Raw genomic sequence first — 26727 nt, 5'->3', positions numbered from 1 at the left:
GGTACTGGGTGAGGCCACTGCAAATACAAATTCGTGCGGCCATCTTCCCACACCAGAAGCGGAAAAAGAAAAAGCGGGAAACACACACACACACACACACACACACACACACACAACACACACACACACACACACACACACACACACACACACACACACACACACACACGGCTCTGCTAGCTAACCTTTGGTTCTCCTCTCTCTCTGCAGGGGTCAGAGTCTTCTTCTGTTTCAGGTGCTCGATCACAGCGTTGTGCTTCATTACCACCTGTGAGACACACACACAGAAGTAAGAGAAGATGCCAGCACCACATGAAAACATATAACAATATATTACACACATTTGTCATGTGTCTTACAGAAAGGGCTTAATATCTGTCCCAAAAATAGAATAAAAAATAGAATAAAAAGGATCTCATTAAAATGTTTCAATCAGAGCAACAGTAACAGAAACATCCCGCTGCCTGTGATTTAGATCAGCGTTTCTCAAACCTCTCCTGGCGGGCCACTTGTCCTGCATGTTTTAGATCTCTCCCTGCTCCAACACAGCTGATTTAAATGATCAGGTTTGTTATTAGGCAGCTTCGGGAGCTCATAACGAGTTGATCATTTGAATCAGCTGTATTGGAGCAGGGAGAGATCTAAAACATGCAGGACAAGTGGTCCGCCAGGAGAAGTTTGAGAAACGCTGATTTAGATGACTCAAAGCGTGGCGTCTGTTCCTATGTGAGTGGACCACAAATGCCACTGGGGTATACTACAGACACACGAGTACAACTTACACAGTACACTCACCACATGCAGTGGAGTTTTTTCTCCTCTAAAGTGTCTAAGGATAGGGGGTATCATATAGAATGTAATGTGACTGTGATGCCCTCCAGGACTAGTGTTGTGATGAAGACTATACAAATGAGGCGTCTGGGTAGCACAGCAGTCTATTCCGTTGCCTACCAACACGGGGATTGCTGGTTTGAATCCCTGTGTTACCTCCAGCTTGGTCAGGCGTCCCAAAGACACAACTGGTTTGTATCTGTGGGTGGGAAGCCGGATGTGGGTATATGTCCTGGTCACTGCATTAGCGCCTCCCCTGGTCGGTTGGGGTGTCTACCCCAACCGACCAGAGGGGAGGGGGATCTGGAGGGAATAGCGTGATCCTCCCACGCGCTACGTCCCCCTGGTGAAACTCCTCACTGTCAGGTGAAAAGAAGCGGCTGGTGACTCCACATGTATCAGAGGAGGCATGTGGTGGTCTGCAGCCCTCCCCGGATCAGCAGAGGGGGTGGAGCAGAGACCAAGACGGCTCGGAGGAGTGGGGTAACTGGCCAAGTACAATTGGGGAGAAAAAGGGGGGAGGGAGACTATACAAACGAATGACTTGAAATTGACAGAAACATGGACTAAGGAATAAACACAGAACGAGCACATACGCGGGCTCTCTCACACACACACACACACACACACACACACACACACACTGTCGTGTAAGTTGTATAGACATAGAAAAAGGCGGGCAGTCGAGGTAGTTGACAAAACTAAAAGAAAAGAAGGGCTGAGTGGTAAAAGAGAAACCTCAGGTTTAGTGGAGGGCTGGAGGACAAGGAGTGTTTATTTGTGGACAGCGGGCAGGGACACAGGCCCCGTTCCATTTGTTGCCCTGTGGCCTGGCTCTAAGCAGCCACTTTGATGTGGACTAAGTGTGGTTCTAGGGTCAAATTTGTAAGAAGACCACTGGGACGCTCATGGCAACACATTATGAAAAACCAGGAGGTCGGCCGTTGTTGTGACACTCGTGTTGGTGCAACTGAAGGGCAGGAGACCTACAGAGCAGCTACTGGGACAGGCCCAGAGCACTGCCCGCAGACAAAGACCTGTTTCTGGATGATGTCACTTGGGCTGGCGGCATTGAGAGCCTGTTCCCTCTTGGCCTCGGCTGCCTGCCTCTTCTTCTGCTGCTGCTGCTCCCTGAGCTGCTGGATCCTCTGGAGCTGCTCCTGGACAGACGCTGTCTGGATGGTCACCACGTTCCCCATCTACACACAGCACATCAGGTGACACACGGCAAGCCATAAAATATCCAGCAGCCCGATTAAGCAGCATATTCTCAACGGCCACTGGGGAAGAAATTCCCTTCAAAAACTGCACAGGTTTTACATAGCCATTCTGACACCACCCCGAACTGATACACAATGCCTGTGTTTTGCACGAAGCCATCAGTTGTGGTGAATTTGCACTGCTGCAGCTACTTTTTCTGAATGTAAACGCCTTTAGATTGAGCAATTTCCTTTTCTGTATGGTAAAAAAGCAGAAGCAAAGCAATTTAGACATACAGTATTCATTCAATATGGCTAATTTTTTTTCTTTTTCTTCCAACTGTACGTGGCCAATTACCCCACTCTTCCAAGCCGCCCCCGGTCTCTGCTCCACCCCCTCTGCCGATTCGGGGAGGGCTGCAGACTACCACATGCCTCCTTCCATACATGTGGAGTCACCTGACAGTGAGAAGTTTCGCCAGGGGGACGTAGCATGTGGGAGGATCACGCTATTCCCCCCAGTTCCCCCTCCCTCCCAAACAGGCACCCCGACTGACCAGAGGAGGAGCAAGTGCAGCGACCAGGACATATACCCACATCCGGCCTCTCCCCTGCAGACACGGACAATTGTGTCTGTAGGGACACCCGACCAAGCCGGAGGTAACACAGGGATTCAAACCGGCCACCCCTGTGTTGGCAGGCAACTGAATAGACCGCTACGCTACCTGGATGCCCCAATCTGGCTAATTTAGTATTTAAACTAGCACATGCCAGCATGAGCTGGCATCAGTCCAGCCACTGGTGGTTGTCATTCATTTGCACTGAACACTGCTTATTACAGAAGGAACTTAACTAAGTCAGCAGTGAGCAACGTGAAGTTCATGTTTCATTCTGGAAAAAGAATCAGTAGCTCCAATGAACTATAATCTCCGGCAAGAGGCAAATGTAACACACTTTGAGGACAAGTGATAATGGATGCCGTAAAAAATATGGTGATCATAAAGACAAAAGAAAAGGGGGCATCTTAATGTGTAAATAGTATTTTAACCAACAGGGGTGCTACACTACCTGTCCTCCCTGAGCTGAGGTGGCCCCAGGCTGCTGGATCTGGATAGGCAGTTGGAGTTTGATCTGCTGCGGCAAAGAGCCTCCCCCTGCCCCCTGTTGGGCCTGCAGCTGGGCCAACACCTATCGGTAGAGGAAAACGGAGAATTCAAGATCTCCCCGTATACAGAATTTTATGAAAGCGAAGCTTTGGTTTTTTTTACTATTGAAATCATGCAACAGCTTTTTAGATGGGCCGTATGCTGTAATCTCCAGCTGGATATCATGGCAGCTGTAGCAGCATTCCAAACTTCACATGTATGCATGTATGTGTATGGGGATGTGTATTTACTTCTAATTAATCTGGACTACATTTTCTTCCACCCATCCATTATCTGAACCGCTTATCCTGCTCTCAGAGTCGTGGGGATGCTGGAGCCTATCCCAGCAGTCATTGGGTGGCAGGCAGGGAGACACCCTGGACAGGCCGCCAATTCATCACAGGGTGCGAGCATGCGCGCGCACACACACACAGACACACACACACCCAGGGACAATTTAGTATGACTGAGTCACCTGACCTTCATGTCTTTGATCCACTTGACCTACAAGTCTTTGGACTGTGGGAGGAAACCGGAGCCCCCAGAGGAAACCCACGCAGACACGGCGAGAACATGCAAACTCCACACAGAGGACGACCTGGGACGACCCCCAAGGTTGGACTACCCCGGGGCTCAAACCCAGGACCTTCTTGCTGTGAGGCAACCGCGCTGACCACTGCACCATCGTGTCACCCGACTACATTTTCTTGCCAAATTTAAAAAAAAAACGTTTTTCAAAAGACTTCATTCATATTCAGGTGTGTTGGTTAATACCAAGCCCTCATAAATGAAAAGCGTGTTCATAGTATGACTTGTCATTAAATGATGCCAAGGACTGCTGGGATAGGCTCCAGCATCCCCGTGACCAGACAGCAGGATAAGCAGCTTGGATAATGGATGGATGGATGGATAAGTGAAAGGAGGAAGACTCCTAATCCAACAGAAAAGCATAACAACGTTCAAAAGAAAGACAGATAAGAACATTCCAGAGTCAAGGCTTCATGTTGTTGTGAAGCGTCTAGTGTGTTCGTGTATTGTTGTGTGTCTGTCACATCTCACTCTCAACCTTCACCGCTGGCTAGCAGAAATGCGAATAGGAGAGCCAAGCACGTAAGTCTCTCCCTGCCAGTATATAGCCTCTGCAACAGCTAGCCCTATGTGGCGCCTCCTCATGGCGACACACGGTAACTGGGTACACCTTGGACCCTGGCTGAACTACAGGGGACTCGGAGGAGGTCTGGCCCCTAGATGTGTGGTACGCAGGCCCCCCGGTGTGTGGATATTCCCTGATGCCCACGAACCAGCCCCCAGCTATGGGTTAGATGGTGCCACTGCCTAGTGGATACCTCAGGAGAGGAATAGGCTACGGGAGTAAAACCTTACACAACATCAACGTCCACACTGCTGTTGAGTTTTGTTTTTCTTGCCGTTTTGTGTGTGTTTAAGTGGGAGAGTACTGCTGGCATCGCGTGTGGCTGTCACTTCTTCCTCTCGTAGCCCCCCTTCCCATCCACCCCTGTATGTTTGTATTATGTTTTTCTGTTGTCTTGTTTCACCCTGTTTATTGTAAAGCCACTTTGAGTGTTAGAAAAGCGTTATATAAGATCGATTTATTATTATTATTAATATTATGTTAAATTGGAACCATGTACAATCTGAAAAAAATCTTGTTTAGTGTTACCAAAAAATTTTAAGAAATAATATCAGAGGTTGATGTGGAGACAAAGACGAAGAAAAGAACAGAAAAGATAAGAAACAGAAAAAAGATGTCTTCGTGTCCTGCTTAATAAATTGGGCGGTGGGTTGAATACCTTGACTCACACCAATGAGAGTTTGTTTAGAGAGGAAAGGGTGTTTTATCAGTTTCTGAATCAAACCATGACACCTGCGACTAACGAAGCCACACCTGTACCTGCTGCTGAAGCCCAGGCACACTGATGAGCTGGGAGGACTGCTGAAGCTGCAGCTGGGCTCTGCCTCCCTGCGTCTTAACCTGGAGCGGGGTGGGAGATTGGATGGGCATGTGGGCCTGCGTCTGCGGGGGTAACTGGCCCTGCGGGGTGGCAGCGGGTGGTGTGCTGGTGGCGGCCTGCGGGGCAGCCCCTGCTTGGACGGGAGCAGCTGCCTGCTGGGCAGGCTGGGCTGGAGTCTTGGTGGAGGTGGAAGGGGGAGGCTGGCTGGGAGTGGTTGTGGCTGGAGCAGAGGGAGGGATGAGGGATGAGAGAGAGAGCGAGAGAGAGAGAGCGAGAATGAACGTCTTCTGCCTAAAGAATTCCTTTGAAAACCTTTTCAGACATGTTTATGTACGTGTTACTAGTGACATACACTGATCAGCCAACACATTAAAATCACCTGTGTAATATGGTGTAAGTACCCCTCGTGCCGCCAAAACAGCTCTGACCCGTCGAGGCATGGACTCCACAAGACCTTTGAAGGCGCAAAGACGTTATCAGCAGGTCCTTTTAAGTCCTGTAAGTTGAGAGGTGGGGCCTCCCATGGATTAAACTTATTTTTCCAGCACATCCCATGGATGCTTGATCAGATTGAGATCTGGGGAACTCAGAGGCCAAGGCAACACCTTGAACTCTTTGTCATGTTCCTCAAACCATTCCTGAACAATTTTTGCCGTGTGGTGTCACTGCCATCAGGGAATACCGTTGCCACGAAAGGGTGTACTTGGTCTGCAACAATGTCTAGGTAGGTGGTACGTGTCAAAGTAATATCCACATGAATGCCAGGACCCAAGGTTTCCCCAGCAGAACATTGCCAGGAGAACCACACTGCCTCTGCTGGCCTGCCTTCTTTCCATAGTGCATCCTGGTGCCATCTCTTCCCCAGGTAAACGATGCACACACACCCGGCCAGCCACATGATGTAAAAGAAAATGTGATTCATCAGACCAGGCCACCGTCTTTCATTGCTCCTTGGTAGTTCTGATGCTCACGTGCCCATTGTCATTGTAGGAGCTTCTGGCGGTGGACAGGGTTCAGCATGGGCACTCTGACCGGTCTGCAGCTATGCAGCAAGCTGCGAAGCACCGTGTTCTGACACCTGTCTATCATAGCCAGCATTAACTTTTTCAGCAGTTTGAGCTACAGTTGCTCTTCTGTGGGATCGGACCAGACGAGTTAGCCTTCACTCCCCACACACATTAATAAGCCTTGGGTGCCCATGATCCTGTTGCTGGTTCAGCAGTTGTCCTTCCTTGGACCACCTCTGGTAGGTACTGACCACTGCATACCGGGAACACCCCACAAGACTTGCCGTTTTGGAGATGCTCTGACCCAGTCGTGTAGCCATCACAATGTGGCCCTTGTCAAAGTGGCTCAGATTCTTACACTTGCCCATTTTTCCTGCTTCCAACACATCAACTTCAACACCTGTGTGTTCACTTGCTGCCTAATAGATTCCACCCCTTGACAGGTGCCATCGTAACGAGATAATCAATGTTATTCACTGACCTGTCAGTGATTTTAATGTTTTGGCTGATCGGTGTAACTATTCTTTTGTGTTTTAGCAGTTAACATAACTCAAGTTCATTAACTGATAAATGGCTTATGTGTTGCACAAAACGTCCACCTTTTATCCCTATTTGGGTTTTTATTTAAGACAGAACTAGCACACGTGACATGATTACATTACAAAAGGTACAGAACAATACATTTATATTATATATTCACAATAACCCAGCCACTGAGGATGCAAAAGCCAGGGAATTCTTAGTGCCGGTCCCAAGCACGGATAAATTGGGAGGGCTGCGTCAGGAAGGGCATCCGGCATATATCACAATGTCATATAATCACATTAACACACAAAAGCAACTTTCATCCAATATCACAGTGGGCTGTAGTTGGTATCAGTTTGCCTCATTCAGTCTGTATTAAAATGTACTGACACTAACTGAAAATGAGTGCAGTGCTGGTTAGAGTTCAGCCAACCCTTAAATATCAAGGCGCTATACCTTTGTAATTCCATATCTGTTCATTCAAAACAATAGTTTATCTACCTATGACAGAGAATGATGACTAATGACCAGCACAGATGTACAGCTATCTATTCTCTTGTCTTTTTATTTGGGTATGTAGAAGTTTAAGCAGAATCGTTTTATTTGCCAAGTACATTTTACACATACCCGGAATTTGTCCTCTGTAACTAACTCATCTTATCTATAAAGAGCTGTGGAAAGCCATTTCTCCAGCTTTCAGGGACCAGGTCCAGATCTCGAGCCAGTGCCATGTTCAATGGCAGGGGCATGTCCCTAACATGCATGTCTATGGCATGGGAGGAAACCCACGTGAACATGAAGATGGCATACAAACTCAGTCTTTTTCTATCTTACCTGTGGTCAATGTGGGTGTGGTGGCAGAAACCATGGGCGTGAAGAGGAAGCGCTGGAACTGGCCATTGGGCAACGCGGCCTGCATGAGCTGCTGGCCAGGCCCGGGGATGACCGTGACTCCCTGAGGGATGATTTGTAGCTGGCCGGTGGTCTGACCCTGGCCCTGGATCATTACCGTAAGCCCCTGCTGGCCGGTGCCACTGCTGCTGTTAGCCGCTCCGGTACTGGCCGGTCGCTCCGCTCCCGACGCACCCTGCTGCTTCTGTGGGAGGGAGAGAAGAGTGAGTTAGAGGGTAAATCAATCAGATTTTATTTTCCTCTGTCTCTTCTAATCACTTATTATCCCCAACAGGCAGTAGCCTTGGAAGGAATACTGTATTCAGTGGCTATCTCGCATACTACTGGGCCTATCAGCCTGAAATTTTTTATGCACAGTTTGACTGTATGACGAAGAACCTCTAGTGGTTGCGGTGATTCAAAACCTTTGAAAAACATTTGTTCTTGCTACCGCCAATCCCTCTCTTCATTCGCCCTTTAGCTCGTTCAACCAATCCTGCTCTCTGTCACTGCCCAATCTAAGTGAACCGTGCACATGCGCGACTCACATCTACAGTCGACTTAGATCGGGCAGCGACAGTGCCAAAACATTACGTATTCGGGTATGAGTCTGAAAGTAAACGAGAACTCACTCTTATTTCACAAGTCATCTAATCATTCACTGCTGATCTCAGCACAGGAGAACTGGAGGAACACTGGACGAATAGCTGCAATCAAAGAATTGTAAGATGGCAACGGATGACAAATATTCCCCAATCCTCTGTAAATAGTACACATGGCCACTTTTACTCTAGTTAATGGTCACAGCAATTTGCTGTGATTGCTGTTTTCGGTCGTTATGCAACTGTGCCGTTTCTAAGGTTGGGGGATACCTGCAGTCAGCTGACACTGACGAAGTCACTTAGATGAGTGATGAAACGACTCTCCCACTAAGCTTTGTGTCCAAATGAACTGATTCAACTTTGAGACTTTTACACTTGGATTACTGAGCAGGTATCAAAACATTTTGACTCATTTTGGCAAGGATCGCCTTAAACTTGTACCTGAGTAAGAGCGAATGGCGTGTAAGATGGCAGACTACAGAAACCACCTGAGATTCAGCCTCAGGTGCAGACACAGCGGGATTGCACCTATAAGAGCCTGCAAATGAAATCTTCGGTCAAGGGCCACCAAGCTAGCAAGATCCTCCAGAAGGCACACAGCCAGCTGTTGAACGAATGGGTGAGACAAACTAATTTTACCATCGACGCTTTGAAAGCCAAAGAGGAGCAGATCCAAGAGACTTAAATCACGTGTAGATGAGACCACTTTCCAACATGATTGAGTTCAACATTGACCACAACATGGAAAGTCGAAAATCAGGCAGCAAAAGAAGTTCGACCTACCTGCTGCAAGCCAGAGACATTGGCAGACAACAGATGGTGCCCTCAACGGCAGACAGAAAGACGGACACCAGACATATGCCTTGATGTTAACTTAATGTTCTTATCCACTGAGTTGATGTGTTTGGTAAACGCTTGCACCTCTTGTGTTTGGATTTTGACCCATGTGTCATCCACATATCTGAACCAGTGGCTCGGAGGTGTTCCTCTGAAGGAGTTCAGGGCCCTGTGTTCTACCTCTTCCATATATAAGTTGGCCGCAATGGGCGATACTGGTGAGCGCATTGCACAGCCGTGTTTCTGTCTGTAAAACTGGCCCCTGTATTGGAAATATGTAGTGTTCAGGCAAAGGTCCAGTAGTTGGCAAACCTGGTCTGGGCTGAGGTTGGTCCTATTGTGGAGAGTGTCGTCCCGTAGCAAACGTTGCCTCACAGTTTCCAAAGCCTCCATGGTTGGGATGCAGGTGAATAACGAGGTCACGTCGTAGGATACCATGGTTTCATCCGGTTCCAGTTTTACGCCTTGGACCTTGTCCACGAAGTCAATGGAGTTTTGGATATGGTGAGGTGTTTTGCCCACTAAAGGGGTCAAGATGTTGGCTATATGTTTGGCAATGTTGTACGTTACAGAGTTTATGCTATTGACGATGGGCCTGAGGGGGGGGTTCCATCTTTATGGATCTTAGGGAGTCCACATATGCATGGAATGTTATCTTGTGGGTAGAGACGGTGGTATTGTATCCGATCAATGGTTCCTCCTTTCTGTAGTTTCTGTAGGTACACTATTATTCTCCTCTTGTAACCACAAGTAGGATCACGTCTCAAAGGTTCATAGGTGTCGGTGTCACTGAGTAATGACGTGATCTTGGCGTGGTAGTCTTTTGTGTTGAGGATAACTGTGCATCTCCCCTTATCTGCTGGAAGGATAGTGATGTTTTCGTTCTTGCTCAGGGCTGTCACGGCTTTCCTTTCCTCCATGGTTAGGTTGGAAGGAAGGAGTTTCGCATTGGACAGAGCTACTGATACCTTTAATCTGAGCTGTTCCACCTCGGTTTCCGTTAGCTAGAGCCACGCGTATCAATAGCTCCGATAACGGCGGGCGCGGCCATAACATCGATACACAAAAGAGCCACTCATATCTATGGCTCTGTTAGCGACGGGCATTGTTGAACATCGGGAGACAAAGAGCCACGCATATCAATAGCTCTGACAATGACTCGTAGAGGATAAATTCTGAGTCTCATCACCAGCCAGTCAGACTAGCTTGGTCTAGTCAGAAAGGCACGAACTGAGGAAGCCTCTTGGATGAGAGGCGAAACGTCTTCACGGATATATACCAAGTCCAGCTGCACTTGATTCTACTTCTTTGGATAACCATGACCTGGATGAACGAGAACATTCACAGACATCACAGAGCTGGAAGCGGAGCAACTGCAGACGAAAGTTTCAGTCTGCCTCAGCAATGCGAAGCCACCATCGTCCAACATCAGCAGAGACGTCTCAGTACATCATCATCCTTCCGGCGGACAAAGGCAGATGTACTGTTTTATTACACCAGACTGACCATCATGAGAAAGTTGTGACGTTACTTAGCGACATGAACACTTGTGAGCCCCTGAAAGGAGATCCAGGCAGTGGTTACAAGAAAAAGGTGATAGATTGTCTGAAGCTGTTACAACAGGACAATGCTATTGACAGAATTTTGTATCACAGATTATACCCAGGGGGCGCTACACCTAGTCTGCATGGGTTACCTAAGATACATAAACAGGGCGTGCCATTACGGCCTATTGTTTGTATGATTAACTCAGTGATCTATAACATCTCTAAGTTTCTGGCATCTATTCTTATCATTGGTAGGCAGTAATGAACATCATAGTCAGAACACTATGGGTTTTGTGGATAAGGTGAGGGACATCATTATGGAGGTGGCTGAAACAATGGTCTCTTATGATGTTACGTATCTCTCTTCATGTGCGTTCCTGTTGATGAAGCAGTGCAGGTAGTCTGTATGAAATTCAAGGACGACCCCACCCTTAGCAATAGGACCACCCTTAACAATGACCAAATGTCTGCTCCTGAAGCTGTGTCTTCAGTCTATGTACTTCACATACAGGGGGCAGTACTGTAGGCAGAGGCATGGGTGTGCTATGTGTTCCCCAGTTTCACCTGTAGTGGCCAACTTGTATATGGAGGAAGTGGAAAAGAGGTTCTGATGTCCTATTCAGGGACACCACCTAGCCATTAGTTCAGATTTGTAGACGACATCTAGGTTAAATTAGTTAAAAAAAAAGTTTTTAAAAAAGGTGGCATGGTGGCCCAGTGGTTAGCACTGTTGCCTCACAGTAAGAAGGTCGTGGGTCCGAACCCCAGGGTTGTACAACCTTGGGGGTCATCCCAGGTCATCCTCTGTGTGGAGTTTGCATGTTCTCCCTGCGTCTGTTGTGGGTTTTCTCCGGGTGCTCCAGTTTCCCCCACCATCAAAAAGACATGCATGTTAGGGTTAATACTCCTGTCTGTGTCCCTGACCGAGGCATGGCAAGATGAACTGGAGTTGGTTCCCGGGTGCTGCACGGCAGCTGCCCACTGTTCCTAGCTACTCAGCCAGGATGGGTTAAATGCAGAGCATGAATTTCCCCTACGGGGATCAATAAAGTAGTAAAAAAATAAATAAATAAAATAAATCGCAGGACATACCACATTTCACCGACCACATTAACTGTGTGGACACCACATCAAGTTCACCAGGGAGGATGTGGAACACAACAGGTTAGTCTTCTTACACTGTGAAACTGCAATTGGTGATGGGGAACATTTGATTGTTGATGTTTACCGTGAACCAACACATACTGATCAGTACTTAAGGTTTGACTCTCATCATCCACTGCAGCACAAACTAGGAGTCATCAGGACGCTGGACCACCGAGCTGACAATGTCCCCACCGACACAGCAGCCGGGGAAGAGGAAAAATCACACATTAAACAGGCCCTGGTTAAGTGTGGTTATCCTAACTGGGCGTTTGTCAAAGCCAGGAAGACGCCCAGACAGTGCACCAGCTGATCAAAGAGAGGAGAAGGACAACAGCTGTCTAAGCGTAAACCAGTGGTGATTGTGGCGGGATTGTCGGAACAGTTGAGACACATATTTTCCAAACACCACATCTCAGTTACTTTTAAACCCCAAAACACGCTGTGCCAGAAATCGGTCCACCCCAAGGATCAGTTCCTCCAGCACAAACAAGAGCAATATACTGTACGCGGTTAATTGCTGCGACTTGTTCCAAAAAGATGCTAGTGAAGAGGGTGGCACAACACAGAAGAGCTAACATGTCAGACCAGGACTCCACGGTCTACACCATCTACAGGCCAGTGGCCACTCTTCCAAGGATGAGGATGTGCATATCCTCGATATGGAGGAACGGGGGAGTCAAAAAGGCCATCTATGTGAAGAGGGAATGACCATTCCTGAACCGGGGGGGGGGGGGTGTAGGAGTACATGTGTCACCACCTTACAATGCTGTGATTGCAACTATTCCCCAATCCTCTGTGAATAGTACACATGGCCACTGTTACTCTAGTTAATGGTCATGGCAATTTGCATATGAAACTGATTGTTGGTTTGGGTCGTTATGCAGCTGTGCTGTTTATAAGGCTGGAGGACACCTGCAGTCCACTGAGACTGATGAAGTCACAGAGCTGAGTGATGAAACGTTTCTTTTGTGTCCAGATGAACTGATTCAACTTTCTGAGACCATCATGCAATAGTAAATTCTCTCATTTTGAACTATAAAGGGGTGACTATCTGTACTTTCTTCTCCATAGTGTGTCTGTAGGACATGCACAGTGAACCAAGTTGTAAAGTACATTTTAAAAATATTTAGTTCTTGGGTTCTTTAAACAGAAAGTGGCAGAAAATATAAACTGTTGTCAGGTAGCTGAAACAAAGCTCAATAAGGGAGTTGCTCTAGAAAATAACTGCTAAAACAACTGAGGAGGCATTGGTAGAAGAAGCAGATATTTATGCATAATTTAATGTTTTGCATTATTAATATTATGCATAAGTTACAATTTAATTGCCAGCATGACCTCTGAATGCTTCGTCGTGATTTCAGAGTATATGTGATGCAATGCCATCAATACCCCTCAAACTATTTACATTTTTTGCACTTAAAATGACCTGTTTGCATCTTTTTATGCTGTATTTGCCTATTGCTGATCAAGTTTTCTCAGAATGCTAAGCAACGCTATCAGTTTAGCACCAAACCAGATTTATTACTATGGAGCAGCTTCACAAAGCGCAACATAGAGGTTTCAGTGGCTTCTTCAACAACCTGTGTTAGCTGTGTGAGCTGTGCCAGGGTGAGTTTGACCTGACTCTGCCCCTGCTGTGCCCGTGGTGTGCCAGGTGGTGTTTGTCCCTGCGTCTGTGCCAGCGTGGCGGGGCTGGACATCCGCTGGCCCGTTCCAGTCGTAACAGGGCCGGTGCCCGATATGGCCGTGGAAACTGCCTGGCCTCGGATGAGCTGGGTCACTACCTGTTGTCCGCCCTGACCTGGGGGAGGGAATGTGTGGACATGATTATTTACAAATACAGACACGTTAAACTGCTGCTGGGTTTCTTAGTTGTGCAGCAGGGACTTACAATAAACCTGAGAAAATTCCCGAGATGATGACCTTTTCTTAATGGAACAGATGCATTATTGGTAACACTATCAAGAAAATGTCTTTATAATTGTGCTGTCCCCAAAACACACTAGGACCTCACACCAAAACTAAGGCGTGAACTGAATTCCAAGTTTTATACATACACTCACCGGCCACTTTATTAGGCACACCTGTCCAACTGCTCGTTAACGCAAATTTCTAATCAGCCAATCACATGGCAGCAACTCAATGCATTTAGGCATGTAGACATGGTCAAGACGATCTGCTGCAGTTCAAACCGAGCATCAGAATGGGGAAGAAAGGTGATTTAAGTGACTTTGAACGTGGCATGGTTGTTGGTGCCAGACGGGCTGGTCTGAGTATTTCAGAAACTGCTGATCTACTGGGATTTTCACGCACAACCATCTCTAGGGTTTACAGAGAATGGTCCGAAAAAGAGAAAATATCGAGTGAGCGGCAGTTCTGTGGGCGAAAATGCCTTGCTGATGCCAGAGGTCAGAGGAGAATGGCCAGACTGGTTCGAGCTGATAGAAAGGCAACAGTAACTCAAATAACCACTCATTACAACCGAGGTATGCAGAAGAGCATCTCTGAACGCACAACACGGTGAACCTTGAGGCAGATGGGCTACAGCAGCAGAAGACCACACTGGGTGCCACTCCTGTCAGCTAAGAACAGGAAACTGAGGCTACAATTCGCACAGGCTCACCAAAATTGGACAATAGAAGATTGGAAAAACGTTGCCTGGTCTGATGAGTCTCGATTTCTGCTGCGACATTCGGATGGTAGGGTCAGAATTTGGCGTCAACAACATGAAAGCATGGATCCATCCTGCCTTGTATCAACGGTTCAGGCTGGTGGTGGTGGTGTAATGGTGTGGGGGATATTTTCTTGGCACACTTTGGGCCCCTTAGTACCAATTGAGCATCGTGTCAACGCCACAGCCTACCTGAGTATTGTTGCTGACCATGTCCATCCCTTTATGACCACAGTGTTCCCATCTTCTGATGGCTACCTCCAGCAGTATAACGCGCCATGTCATAAAGCTTGAATCATCTCAGACTGGTTTCTTGAACATGACAATGAGTTCACTGTACTCAAATGGCCTCCACAGTCACCAGATCTCAATCCAATAGAGCACCTTTGGGATGTGGTGGACCGGGAGATTCGCATCATGGATGTGCAGCCGACAAATCTGCAGCAACTGCGTGATGCTATCATGTCAATATGGACCAAACTCTCTGAGGAATGTTTCCAGTACCTTGTTGAATCTATGCCACGAAGGATTAAGGCAGTTCTGAAGGCAAAAGGGGGTCCAACCCGGTACTAGCACGGTGTACCTAATAAAGTGGCCGGTGAGTGTAGATCACAAGGCAACAAACGGTCTTATCCATTATGAGCAACTGTGGGGGAGTCCAGTGTCTTATTTACTAGCCTTAAAAGATTGAATGTTACCTTGCTGGACAACGAGGGGTGTTCTGAGAATGGTCTTGCCCAGGGCTCCTGCCTGCTGGAGAGGGGTTCGGATCACCGTCATCCCTGGATGGATCTGGCCTCCGGTCGTCAGGACCTGGAAGGTCCACGTCAATTAGTTTGACAATCATATTTCATCTTTAAACAGTCTATAGCTCAGTTAAGCTCAGATACGATCAGATCAGATCAAATCAGATCAGATCGGCTCTACTGTCCTCGAAGGGGAAAATAGTTACACAGTTATCAGGGTACCAGTAACAATATGCAAGGCGGTCAAAATGGAGACAGAGAGTTTGATAATGGGTCAATGCAGGGTTTAATCATTCGATTCATGATACTGGTTTCCATGGATATGAAGACTGATGAAGAGCTTATAACGCTCGAAAGAACTGCATGAGAGCCAACGGCGTGCTACTCTATATCTTTAATATGCATTTGCATGTGATCTCGGTCAGACATCTATATTTTTTAATAGTTTGGATGTGCGCGTTCTATTGCAATTGTGTATTGGTCTTCGTAGATAAAAAACCTAATATATAAAATGCGTGGAAGAAAATAATGGAAGAGGGGGAGAAAAGCAGTCCAGAGTGGCAGTAAAAAGAGCTGCTTGGTTAATATGAGAGGAAAACAGCAATGAAGACCAGAGCAGCTGTAGACTCTGACATGGCTGCACAACAACAAGGCCATGTAAATGGCAGAACGGCAGAGAAGGTGACCTTAGCTGATTCTGAGGAAACCCTTAAAGGAAAATTTCACAGATGGCGTTGTGTGCAAACAGTACTGCAAGGTAATGTAGTCTATTGAAGCAATTAAATCCTCACTTTTTCCTATATTGACGGAGAAATCAGTGAGCTCCAGTTCACTGAGCCTTTCTGAAAGTGCCTACACATACCACAATACAATGCAGCCAAGCTTCGTTATCGCGGTTCATAAAATCCTGTGTTAATGTTGAAGGATGACACGCCCACTGTTGGACACGTAGCTTAGCCGAGAGAACGAGGATGCTTTTTGAATAGCGTCTTTAGAGTAGATTAGAGTAGAGATTAGAGACCAAAATAAACTAGGCTGTAGTTTTTCCGGCTGCCAACTGATGACACGATACATCATTTGGTGGACAGAAAAAAACGGTGTCACTGCCGCCCCAGAGATGAGAAATAATCGGGATCAACTGCAGGCATTTTTTATGCGCTACCCCTGTTGCAGACAGATAGAGATAAGGTTGAAAATCATCAAAACTCCCCTTTAAGAAAGGAGGGATTTGATCAGGGCATTAACACAAAGCAGGAGGTAGTTGCGAGTGGGGGATTTAAGATTATCAGAGACCTTCAGATTATGCTTCTTAATTATGATGGCAACCAATGATGTAAAAGATGATGATCTAAGGTATCAATGGTGGAGAGAGAGGTGAAGAAAAAAAAATGAATATGTGAATAATGGCATACTGGAAGGAGGGCAGTCGTGTCTGGTGTTACCTGCTGTGGGGAGCCTGGCGTGTTGGGCCTGATGTTGAGGTTAGTGGTGGGAGACTGGAATGTGGTGTAGGTTTGGGCACTGCCTGCTGTACTGGAGGGAATAATACCCAATACTTTCTGTTGAATCACACCTGCAAGTAAGAAAGAAGGGTGGGGGCGCTGAGGTTAAAAACATTGTGAGGATGTGGAGAACAGAAACTGTTCCCTGCCGGGCGTTGATTCTGTTCGGGGGTCAAATGAGAAGTCAAGCCTCGGTCAGACTTTGAGAGGAGATAAGGGCATAAAGACAACAAATTCAAATAGAGGGAAAGGGAGATAAAGACAAGGGAGAGCAGAGCGAGAGGGAGATAAGACGGAGGAAATGAGAGTGAGAATGACAGAAAAAGAAATCAAGTGCACCAGTTTATGGATGATAAAAACGGACTTTGTGGGGATCCAAATGGAGTGAGCAGACACGACTGAGCAGCACTGCTCATCTCTGTTGAGAGAACACTCATTCTACATCGATGACACACAGCGCTGTACGTTTTGATAAGGGCAACTTTATGAGAAATGATAAAAACCATGTGTGGAACCACACGGTTCGGCCTCTACAAAGCCATAGTTGACCTATATTTTCGAAATATGTTGGCTCAAATCCACAAATCTTTTACAATAAAAACCCACTCACCAACAAATTTCTTGAAAAACTGTTGTGGCAGTGTGTCCACAATGCGGTTATTGATGCCAAGTAGTGGTTACACATTTGCATGGCACAAAGGTCTTGTATTGATACCACTAGGAGTATTATTTGTGGGCTGCCCTGCTTGCAAATTCACCGGCCTTTGATCAATGCCATGGTAAATATTAGTCAGGCAGGTCAAGAAAATGTTAAAAGGCTCGCTGAAAGCCTAGCTAGTTTGTGCCCCCCCCGAAGCCCAAACCCACCATAAATTATGTATGATTTAAAATCCTACATTTTCGTTTCATTTTGACAAAGGGAGCATTTCATATTTGTTCGTTGGGCCCTGCGTCTATTCGAACTCACGTGAAGTAGACGGCGGAAAACGAAAACCTTCTGTGAGAGTTGTGAGTGCCCCCCCCCCATCTGCCACCCCTGCCTTCTCACTGTGGTTTTTTTCGCCGGGCAGGTAAACCTATACATCAAGGGTTTCCCCCTCTTCAAACGGATGTTAAGCCTGGTTGTAAGACCCAGGGAGTTGGTGCTTCTAGTCACACACATCAAACACTCCAAATCTATGGAGCTGCTGTTTGGAGAGGTCGGGGAGTTGGGAGCCTTGTGAGTGCAGTGCTACACTTTCATTTGAGAGGAGGAGGAGGGAGGAGGTGGAACCCCTCCATAGAGGGTTACCTGTCTGGGGAGGCAGACCTCAGGGTAAACTTGTTTTCTGTTTGACTTCCTTAAGGCCTTCCAAAACAAACAGGGAGCCCAACAGTCATGCTAAATAAATATCCACATCCATTAAATGGCTACACTCTGCCTGAACTTGAGTCGTTCCTTCAAAGCAGCTTCAAAAAGTAAGAAAAATCGCTTTCTTTGTATCCTCCGTGAATACTGTGCACCCAGTCCTTATCTGCTGACTGCCATGTTTTCCTTAAGCTGTAACATGTGTAGATTTGATGACATGTTTCAGCTGGAAGCACCATTGTGTCATGGCAAAACTTTCAATACTGGGGGTCTCCTAAGGCCCCTTACACTCGGATTTCTGTATTTGCTATAATGACATATCTAACAGCACATTTAAAAATCTTCTTCGATTTAGATTTGAGCGAAGTATGTGGCTTTTATTGGTGTTGTAAGGCATCGACTTGCACATGCAGAGAACAGATTTCAAATGAGCGAAATGCTTTTTTCAAGAGTTACCTTCACCGTTTTCAGTATATGGATGGACTTTTGCTGTTTGTTTAATGATGATGTATATCGCTCTTCAGTTTGAATAGAAAAATATAATTTTAGCGTAGATTTTAAAGATACAGGCATCAGTTGACGCTTCACACACTGAAATTGACCTCTGTGAACTAAGGAAGAGCCGTTAGCGGTTCAGATGAATCCGGTCAACATGAGGGACCACCTCTAAGTGGTGTTGTGTAATATTCATCATGACAGCACCGCAGACGGGGCCACGTGCTGCTCAGTATGAAACCGTCACTTCATTCACTGGATTAATACTGACTTTTTGGGGGAAAAAAGTTACTAGCTACCTTAGCTCATGCGTTTAAAAAGAGGTCTGGATTTAGCACCTTAGACAACACAAGTCCACTGTCCCAAAACACCTAACCAAAATGACAGTGTTCTCTTAAGACTGCCATGCTGACTGCACACAACCGACGTGCCGTGCCACTCCAAACCTAGACGCTGACTAACAGGGTTGGCGCATAGCTGGCACCGACATTGGGCTGCTGAGCTCGAGCACAAGCGTCGCCACAGTCACTTAGCACGGGAGGAAGCACATGAGCAAACGGGCCTGTAAACGGAGATTATGTTGGCGGTTACCTAACAGCTTCAAAAGCGTACTGAAGTAAGCTACAGAGCGCCTGTATTTCATACTGATCGCTCGGCATCACTCACCGCTACCGTCACTTGCATTAGCTGGCCTGAGCTGTAATTCTCTCATTTGAATTCTGACTACCTAAGTGCAATAATAAGTATACTGTAAAGCCCTGTCGGATTTATCTGACAATTTGAGAGCTTGTAAAATATATTTGCGTAAACCTTACTTTACTGAAAGCTTGGCTCATTCTAGATGAAAACTTGGGTAGTTGACGTGGGCTTGATGAATGCACAACAAGGCTTCATTACACTTTAATCCTGAATTAAGTCAACGCAGGATTCATTCGAGCTCAGCAACTCTTAACTAAAGCCAAAGTGAAATCTGGCTGCAGAAAGGTGGATCGTTTTCTTATGTGGATGATTCAACATCTTAAATCAGATGTTGGACCATGGTACAGGGATAGAAACATGAACATATGGGCTTTTCAAAACAGTGCCATACAGAGAGAGAGAGAGGTATAACCCACACACTCATTTTACAAACTGTCTTACCTCCTTGTGTGGTTGGCACGTTGACTGTGACAATCTTGCTGTTGGCGGGCAAAGGCAGCTTCGCCGTCAAAACTTTGCTCCCCATTGAGGTTCCCGTAATCTGGAAGGTCTGCCCGCCAGATGTAGCCACGGTGGTGACGGTACCTGTTTGTCCTAGCAGGGGAGCCCAAAATATGACCGCATTATATCACTAATAATGTCAACATTATTGTGCAACTACTGCCACTTCTGATCAGTTATAGTCATGACAGTTCTTCCATTGGCGCAGCAGTAGAATTATATGAAGATCTTACACATTATCCATGCTAAAATGAGCAACAATCCCTATGAAGGCTGTTGCAATATCCAGCCATCCATTATCCGAACTGCTTATCCTGCTCTCAGGGAGGCGGGGATGCTGGAGCCTATCTCAGCAGACATTGGGCGACAGGCGGGGAGACACCCTGGACAGACCACCAGGCCATCTCTCTCTCTCTCACACGCACACACACACAATTTATACCTAGGGACAATTTAGTATGGCTGAGTCACCTGACCTACATGTCTTTGGACTGTGGGAGGAAACCGGAGCCCCCGGAGGAAACTCACGCAGACACGGGGAGAACATGCAAACTCTGTGAGGAGTTTGCATGCGCCCCCCCCCCCGAACCCAGGATCTTCTTGCTGTGAGGGGACTGCGCTAACCACTGTGCCACCGTGCCGCCCGGTTATTGCAGTATGATTAATACATTTAGTTGTGGCGCACTTCAGCCATCAAGTTTTTTTGAAGCTCTAATTAAGCAGTTTAAAAAAAAAACTTCAAATTTGCATTGATAAATAATTCCCATCAGAGCATAACGGTGTCACATGCATGCATATATGAAGTAAAAATGTCCCAAAAACACTGTCTTGCTGGGGAAAACTATGAATATAAGGAACTATTTTGGTCCATCACAGTTAATCAACAAACATGCAATCCACCGGCCACTTCTGTTGTGGGACACAGGTGTTGCTGTGAATTGGATGAACATGACCAAGGGGAAGTGTCTCCATTTGCTTTTCTGGATAATCTCTCTTTTAAAACCTGTGGTTCGAACTAACTGTTCAATGTGCTGGAAGTTCAAATTCAAAAGCAATCACTGCATGGCTTGGCTTGCTAAGGTTGCTGGAGACTAAGTGAGAGTTGGTGGCAGACTGACCAGGGATTCTAATTACACTAGAAGGGGATTGACCTTAATGTGTCCCCATTGGTGTGTGGTGTCACTAAACGAACAACACAAAGTCGACATGAGTATACAAACATTTGTATGGGGTGGCATGTTTTCCACGTTGGTTCAAATCCAGGAGAGTGTGCCTCATGTCAGCACAATAATGCCGTCATGGATTATACTGTACCTTGTGGGCAGTTTTAGAGGGAGTGGCACCTCCTTGTTAACACACGTAAACTGAACTGTTGTGACGCTTGTTTCCTCACTCACTTAAGGTGAGTTCCTCACCAGCTAACCAATCAGTCACTTGTTACACTTGTTCCCCTTTGACATACCTTGTGTGGTCTGGCCCTGCTTGACCCAGGAAGCAAAGGACTGCTGGAAGTTCTTGTTCTGCTGGAATGTGACAGGGTTGCCCATCTTGGTGGTCAGCACAACCTTGGTACCAGGACTGACCTGGCCTGGCAACGAGCTGACAATAACTTTGGGGGTGGAGGCTGGCGTGTTGGGGGTCGCCGATGGAGTGGTGTTGGCTGAGCCCTGCTTCTGTTCCATACGTTTCTGAAGTGGGGGTGAGTGGTTGAGTGAATAAATGATTATGCAAATCAATTGCTGTTTTCAGTAATAATTCAGTACCAAATATTTTGCCAGTAACCTCTCTTAAAACCGAAAAAACAAACAAATAACTGGTATACACAAAAGCAGCTTTACAGAGGTATGGACTGAAATGTTTGGGGTTTGATCCCGGTCAAGCCATCCAACAACTAACCACAAAAATGGGACTCTATTCTTGTTTGTATGATGCTCAGAGGATAAACGAGATCAACTTGGGGTAAAGCCCCTGTGATGGTGCGGCCCCGTCATGGCAAACCTGTCCATCATCATCCCCAAAGAATTGGAAACAACCATCCAGCCAATTTGGACAAAACAAGAGTTAGTTACATCCTACAGCTATAAGACAAAATTCCATTTAAAAGAGAAAAAAAAACCCTGTAGAATAAAGCTGAAAACAGATAAACCCTACCTTGGACTGCTCTGCAGCCTGTGCCTTCTCCTTCTCTACCCTGAAAAAAGAAGACAGAAATGACTTCAACATCTACACGACACATGGTGGAACTTGATGACAAATGCTCACTTTATGAAAAATCCAGAACTTTATTCAAATCAAAAGATAAAAAGGTGAGTTTGATTTCAGTAGGATTTAAATAATTACTTAAACTATCCTTGTTGGACTGATGACAGTGATGATGTGGTTTAGTTGCTAGCTATTGAAATCCAACACTTTTGTGCAGGAGCCTTGAAGCGCCACTTGGATGTCTCAATTACATTTCATTTGAGTTTTGGCAAGTGAGAGTAATGGACAACTAGCAGGGCATAAAAACCAAAACATTTCAAACTGATCAAGTAAAAATCCCAGTCCTGACAATATCCTTAGTTAGCAACTGATGTTTCTAGAGGATAACAACCCAGGACAAGCAGAGACAAACTGAGACTGAACCGGACCTTTCCGAGAAGGCTCGGATCTCCCAGAGGTCCAGCTCCTCCTCGGCCACCCAGGTCTCAATCACCACCGGGCCGGTCTGTTTGGTGGGCTCAGGCTTCTTGGGCCGCAGGGCGCTGGAGCGAAGCCCCTTCCTCTGGGGGGTGTGGGTTTCTGAGGGATGACAGTTTGATGAATGAATGGATGCGAGAAAGAGAGCGAGCAGGATTGAGCAGGAGTTTGTGTTTGAGTGACAAAGATGGACAGCGGCAGTGTAAGGCAGTGGGAGGAAGGAGGGAAGGAAAGAAAAAGAAGAAAGAGAAAGGAATGTTGAATTTGGATTAGTTATGTGTGTGGATGGGTGGGGGGGTTAACAGCGGGAGGGAAAAGAAACACAGGGATACAGAAAATGTAGAAGCACTACATGAACACTGGCACATCAACACAAAAACTATCAAGACAATATAATGCACACAAGACAACGAAGACATCGAACGTTGTGTTCCCACCAAACGCGAAGTGACTTTTCGCCTCGCTTTACATGCGCGAGTTTGATCACAGGATGATTTGTTTTTACTCGCGTTCCTCTTACGAGTTTGGCCGCAGGATTGAGTAAGCTAACCTGCGATGATCGGCTTGTCCTCAATTTTCTGACGTAACAGGACGTCGGTGACATCAGGAGATTCTCGACGCTGATGGGCTTTCGCGACACAGTGTCACACGAATATCTCACTCAAGTTGAATATTTTCAACTCGTGCGAATACGCGAATGGTGCGAAATTCGCGTGTATTCGCACCATTCGGGTCACATTAGTCACGTCATTCACCTTGCCCGGCGCAAATACACGCGAATTCCTGTCTATTCACATCTTTGCACTGACTTTATATGTAATATCATTGCGGGAACAAACTGCTTCGTGTTTGGTGTGAACACAACATAAGATGAGAGCCTGAAACAGGATTCATTGTGGATTACAGTACTTCAAACGGAATAAGGGCCAAGTGTCTGACCTTTGGGAGTTTCAGGAACCCCCAGGGGGCAGATGATCTTGCGGATGCAGTACTCTGAGCGGATTCCGTAGGGTCCCACGTCCCGGCGCTTAATGATCTCTGTGGTGGTGATCTCCGTGTCCGAGGTCTCTGTAGCAATGAGTGGGGATAGGGCTGGGTTGGTAGGGCGAAGAGAAAGGGAGCCCGAGAAGATAGAGGAAACATGCTGCAAGACACACACTCAGTGTACCGCCACCGGGTCGGAGGCGCAACATTTTCTGTAGACAAGATGCTACTTATGGATGTCACTATCCAGAAGAGCCTTTCCTGTAGTTATGTGCTGTTCTTCATGTCTGTGAAGAATGCTAAGAGCAATATGGAACAAACTCTCCAAAAATAAGGTTTGGCATAATAGCAGGAGTGTCCATTTAGTTTCTCTCTCTTTTTCATGACTGACATTCACTTAAATCAGTGAACAAATAATCACTGTTTTTGGGACTCAACTGGTCTTGCAAAAGTAAAGGTTTGTGCATGTTCCCCTGAGTTCTGGGTCTGATTGCAAGGCAAAGGCCAAACTATTTCACTTTAGAAAACTTGGCTGATGTAGCCATGAATAGAAAATGTGAAGGCCAAATAAAACAAAGCTGCGTACAATCAGATTGACAGACAAACAAACATGCCCCTGTCTGTTTTTTCATGACTGGCAAAGCCACTTATTTTGTGTTAAGTCTTAACATGTTCACCATTAGTCCCTGCTGAAGAGGAGATCCATTCAGCTCCAATACTGGTGGGAGCTTGTTTTTTTTCTTTTGATTTTTTACCCCCTTTTTCCCCTCAGTTGTATCCGGCCAATTACCCCCCTCTTCCGAGCTGTGCCGGTCACTGCTCCACCCCCTCTGCCAATCCCGGGAGGGCTGCAGACTACCACATGCCTCCTCTGATACATGTGGAGTCACCAGCTGCTTCTTTTCACCTGACAGTGAGGAGTTTCACCAGGGGGACGTAGCACGTGGGACGATCGTGCTATTTCCCCCAATTCCTCCTCCCCCCTGAACAGGCGCTCCAACCAACCAGAGGACGCGCTAGTGCAGCGACCAGGACACATACCCACATCCAGCTTCCCACCCGCAGACACAACCAAGTGTTTCTGTAGGGACACCCGACCAAGCCGGAGGTAACACGGGGATTCAAACTGCCGATCCCTGTGCTGGTAGGCAATGGAATAGACCGCTACACTACCCGGATGCCACTCCTGGTGGGAGTTGTTTAACCATGACTTTAACCGTCATGGTTACAAAATGGGAAACAATCAAAAGTGAATTATTTTTGGGGATCCCTAATAGGTAGCATTGTCTACTTTTCTTCCATGTTTCCAACACCTGCTTTCATAGGCTCAATAAAGATGGCTCAACAGAATTTTTTGTAAATGAATATGAATGCCCATTGAGGGACTGGTTTCAGGAATTAGCTTTGGCTGTATACACATATACAGTACATCGGACACTGCTTCTGCAACTGTCAATGTTCTCTGTACTTGTCCCTTACAAATAAACTACTACTACTTTCGGCTGCTCCCATTAGGGGTTGCCACAGTGGATCATCCATTTCCATCTCTTCCTGTCCTCTGCATCTTCCTCTGTCACACCAGCCACCTGCATGTCCTCCCTCACCACATCCATAAACCTCCTCTTTGGCCTTCCTCTTCTCCTCTTCCCTGGCAGCTCCATATTCAGCATCCTTCTCCCAATATACCCAGCATCTCTCCTCCACACGTCCAAAGTCCAAACCATCTCAATCTTGCCTCTCTTGCTTTGTCTCTAAACCGTCCAACCTGAGCTGTCCCTCTAATATACTTGTTCCTAATCTTGTTCTTCTTCATCACTCTGAATGAAAATCTTATCATCTTCATCTCTGCCACCTCCAGCTCCACCTCCTGTCTTTTCATCAGTGCCACTGTCTCCAAACCATACAACATAGCTGGTCTCACTACCATCTTGTAAACCTTCCCTTTAACTCTTGCTGGTACCCTTCTGTCACACATCACTCCTGACACTCTTCTCCACCCACTCCACCCTGCCTGCACTCTCTTCTTCACCTCTCTCCTGCACTCCCCGTTACTTTGGACAGTTGACCCCAAGTATTTAAACTCATACGCCTTCATCACCTCTACTCCCTTACAAATAAACAAATACATAAATAAATAAAATAACATAAGATAAATAACCACAGCAATTTATTACTCCACCATATATTCTTAGTTACCTGCTATATGCAAAGGAATATAGCGGAAGGCAGAAAAGCCAAGCAATTGAATGGATTAACATCAAAAGTGAAGGAAAAACTGTAATCTGCTGCCACTCAAAATCAACAAAAAAACACACAACTTCTGTTCAGTGCTATTCTGTAATTTTTGCCAATTTTGATAATACACTACAACTTTCTCTCTTTTTTTTAATTTGATTTTGAGATACTTTATTGATCCCTGTGGGGAAATTGTGCTCTGCATTTAACCATCCTAGCTGTGTAGCTAGGAGCAGTGGGCAGCTGCCGTGCAGCACCCGGGGACCAACTCCAGCCCGTCTTGCCATGCCTTGGTCAGGGACACAGACAGGAGTATTAACCCTAACGTGTATGTCTTTTTGATAGTAGGGGAAACCGGCGCACCCGGAGAAAACCCAGCACAGACACGGGGAGAACATGCAAACTCCACACAGAGGACGACCTGGGATGACCCCCAAGGTTGGACTACCCCGGGGTTCGAACCAAGGACCTTCTTGAAGGGAGGTGACAGTGCTAACCACTGGGCTACATACATGGTGTAACAGAAGCCATTTGGAACCATGGTTACTTTTCTGATGCATGCTAGTGGACTATTCTCAGAAATGTCATTAATGACTTTCTCTGAAAAACATATCATTTGGAAAAAGCCGGATGAGACGGGGAGCTGGAGGGGGAGCTTAAGTTCTACCTGTGCGTGTTGTGCCGACAGCAGCAGAGGGCTTGACAGCCATGTCGTCCCATCTGAGGCAGGCCCACAGCAACCTCAGCATCAGACTTACACCTGCCAGAGACTTCACTGTCTGCAGACGGTACCTGGGGGGAGAGAGAAAGAGAAAGGTGGCTGAAGATGTATTCATATTTTGTTTCATAGAAAGTTCCACTCAAAGACGGTGTTTACTGTGTATGCAATGCTGCTGGGACTCAACTGGTCTTGCAAAAGTAAAGGTTTGTGCATGTTCCCCTGAGTTCTGGGTCTGATTGCAAGGCAAAGGCCAAACTATTTCACTTTAGAAAACTTGGCTGATGTAGCCATGAATAGAAAATGTGAAGGCCAAATAAAACATCAACAACAGGTTTGCCCTGTTGGTCCTTCTCTTAACCCTGGAAACATGCAGGTTGTGTCTGGGCACAGTGCACGGCCAGTGACCCCTCTGCAGCGCGCGCAACAAACTGGAGCGTTGTTGT

At 46.5% G+C, this 26727-nt stretch overlaps 1 protein-coding gene across 1 annotated transcript in view; it reads right to left on the bottom strand.

Annotated features, from left to right (window-relative positions):
* The window catches only part of LOC130112243 (nucleosome-remodeling factor subunit BPTF-like), a 98645-nt gene that overhangs the window by 16346 nt on the left and 55572 nt on the right, over positions 1-26727 (bottom strand). The window contains exons 16-29 of the mRNA XM_056279521.1: positions 26231-26355; positions 23284-23436; positions 22296-22446; positions 21817-21856; positions 21128-21353; positions 19606-19758; positions 16563-16693; positions 15073-15187; positions 13284-13504; positions 7515-7776; positions 5082-5368; positions 3099-3218; positions 1869-2030; positions 186-268 (exon numbers count right to left, since the gene is read on the bottom strand). Coding sequence (XP_056135496.1) covers positions 186-268; positions 1869-2030; positions 3099-3218; positions 5082-5368; positions 7515-7776; positions 13284-13504; positions 15073-15187; positions 16563-16693; positions 19606-19758; positions 21128-21353; positions 21817-21856; positions 22296-22446; positions 23284-23436; positions 26231-26355 — 2229 coding nt within the window. The remainder of the gene's footprint in view (positions 1-185; positions 269-1868; positions 2031-3098; positions 3219-5081; positions 5369-7514; positions 7777-13283; positions 13505-15072; positions 15188-16562; positions 16694-19605; positions 19759-21127; positions 21354-21816; positions 21857-22295; positions 22447-23283; positions 23437-26230; positions 26356-26727) is intronic.

The sequence above is a fragment of the Lampris incognitus genome, chromosome 5, assembly GCF_029633865.1.
Source record: "Lampris incognitus isolate fLamInc1 chromosome 5, fLamInc1.hap2, whole genome shotgun sequence".
Lineage (NCBI taxonomy): Eukaryota > Metazoa > Chordata > Actinopteri > Lampriformes > Lampridae > Lampris > Lampris incognitus.
This window is presented reverse-complemented; position numbering and strand designations above follow the sequence as displayed.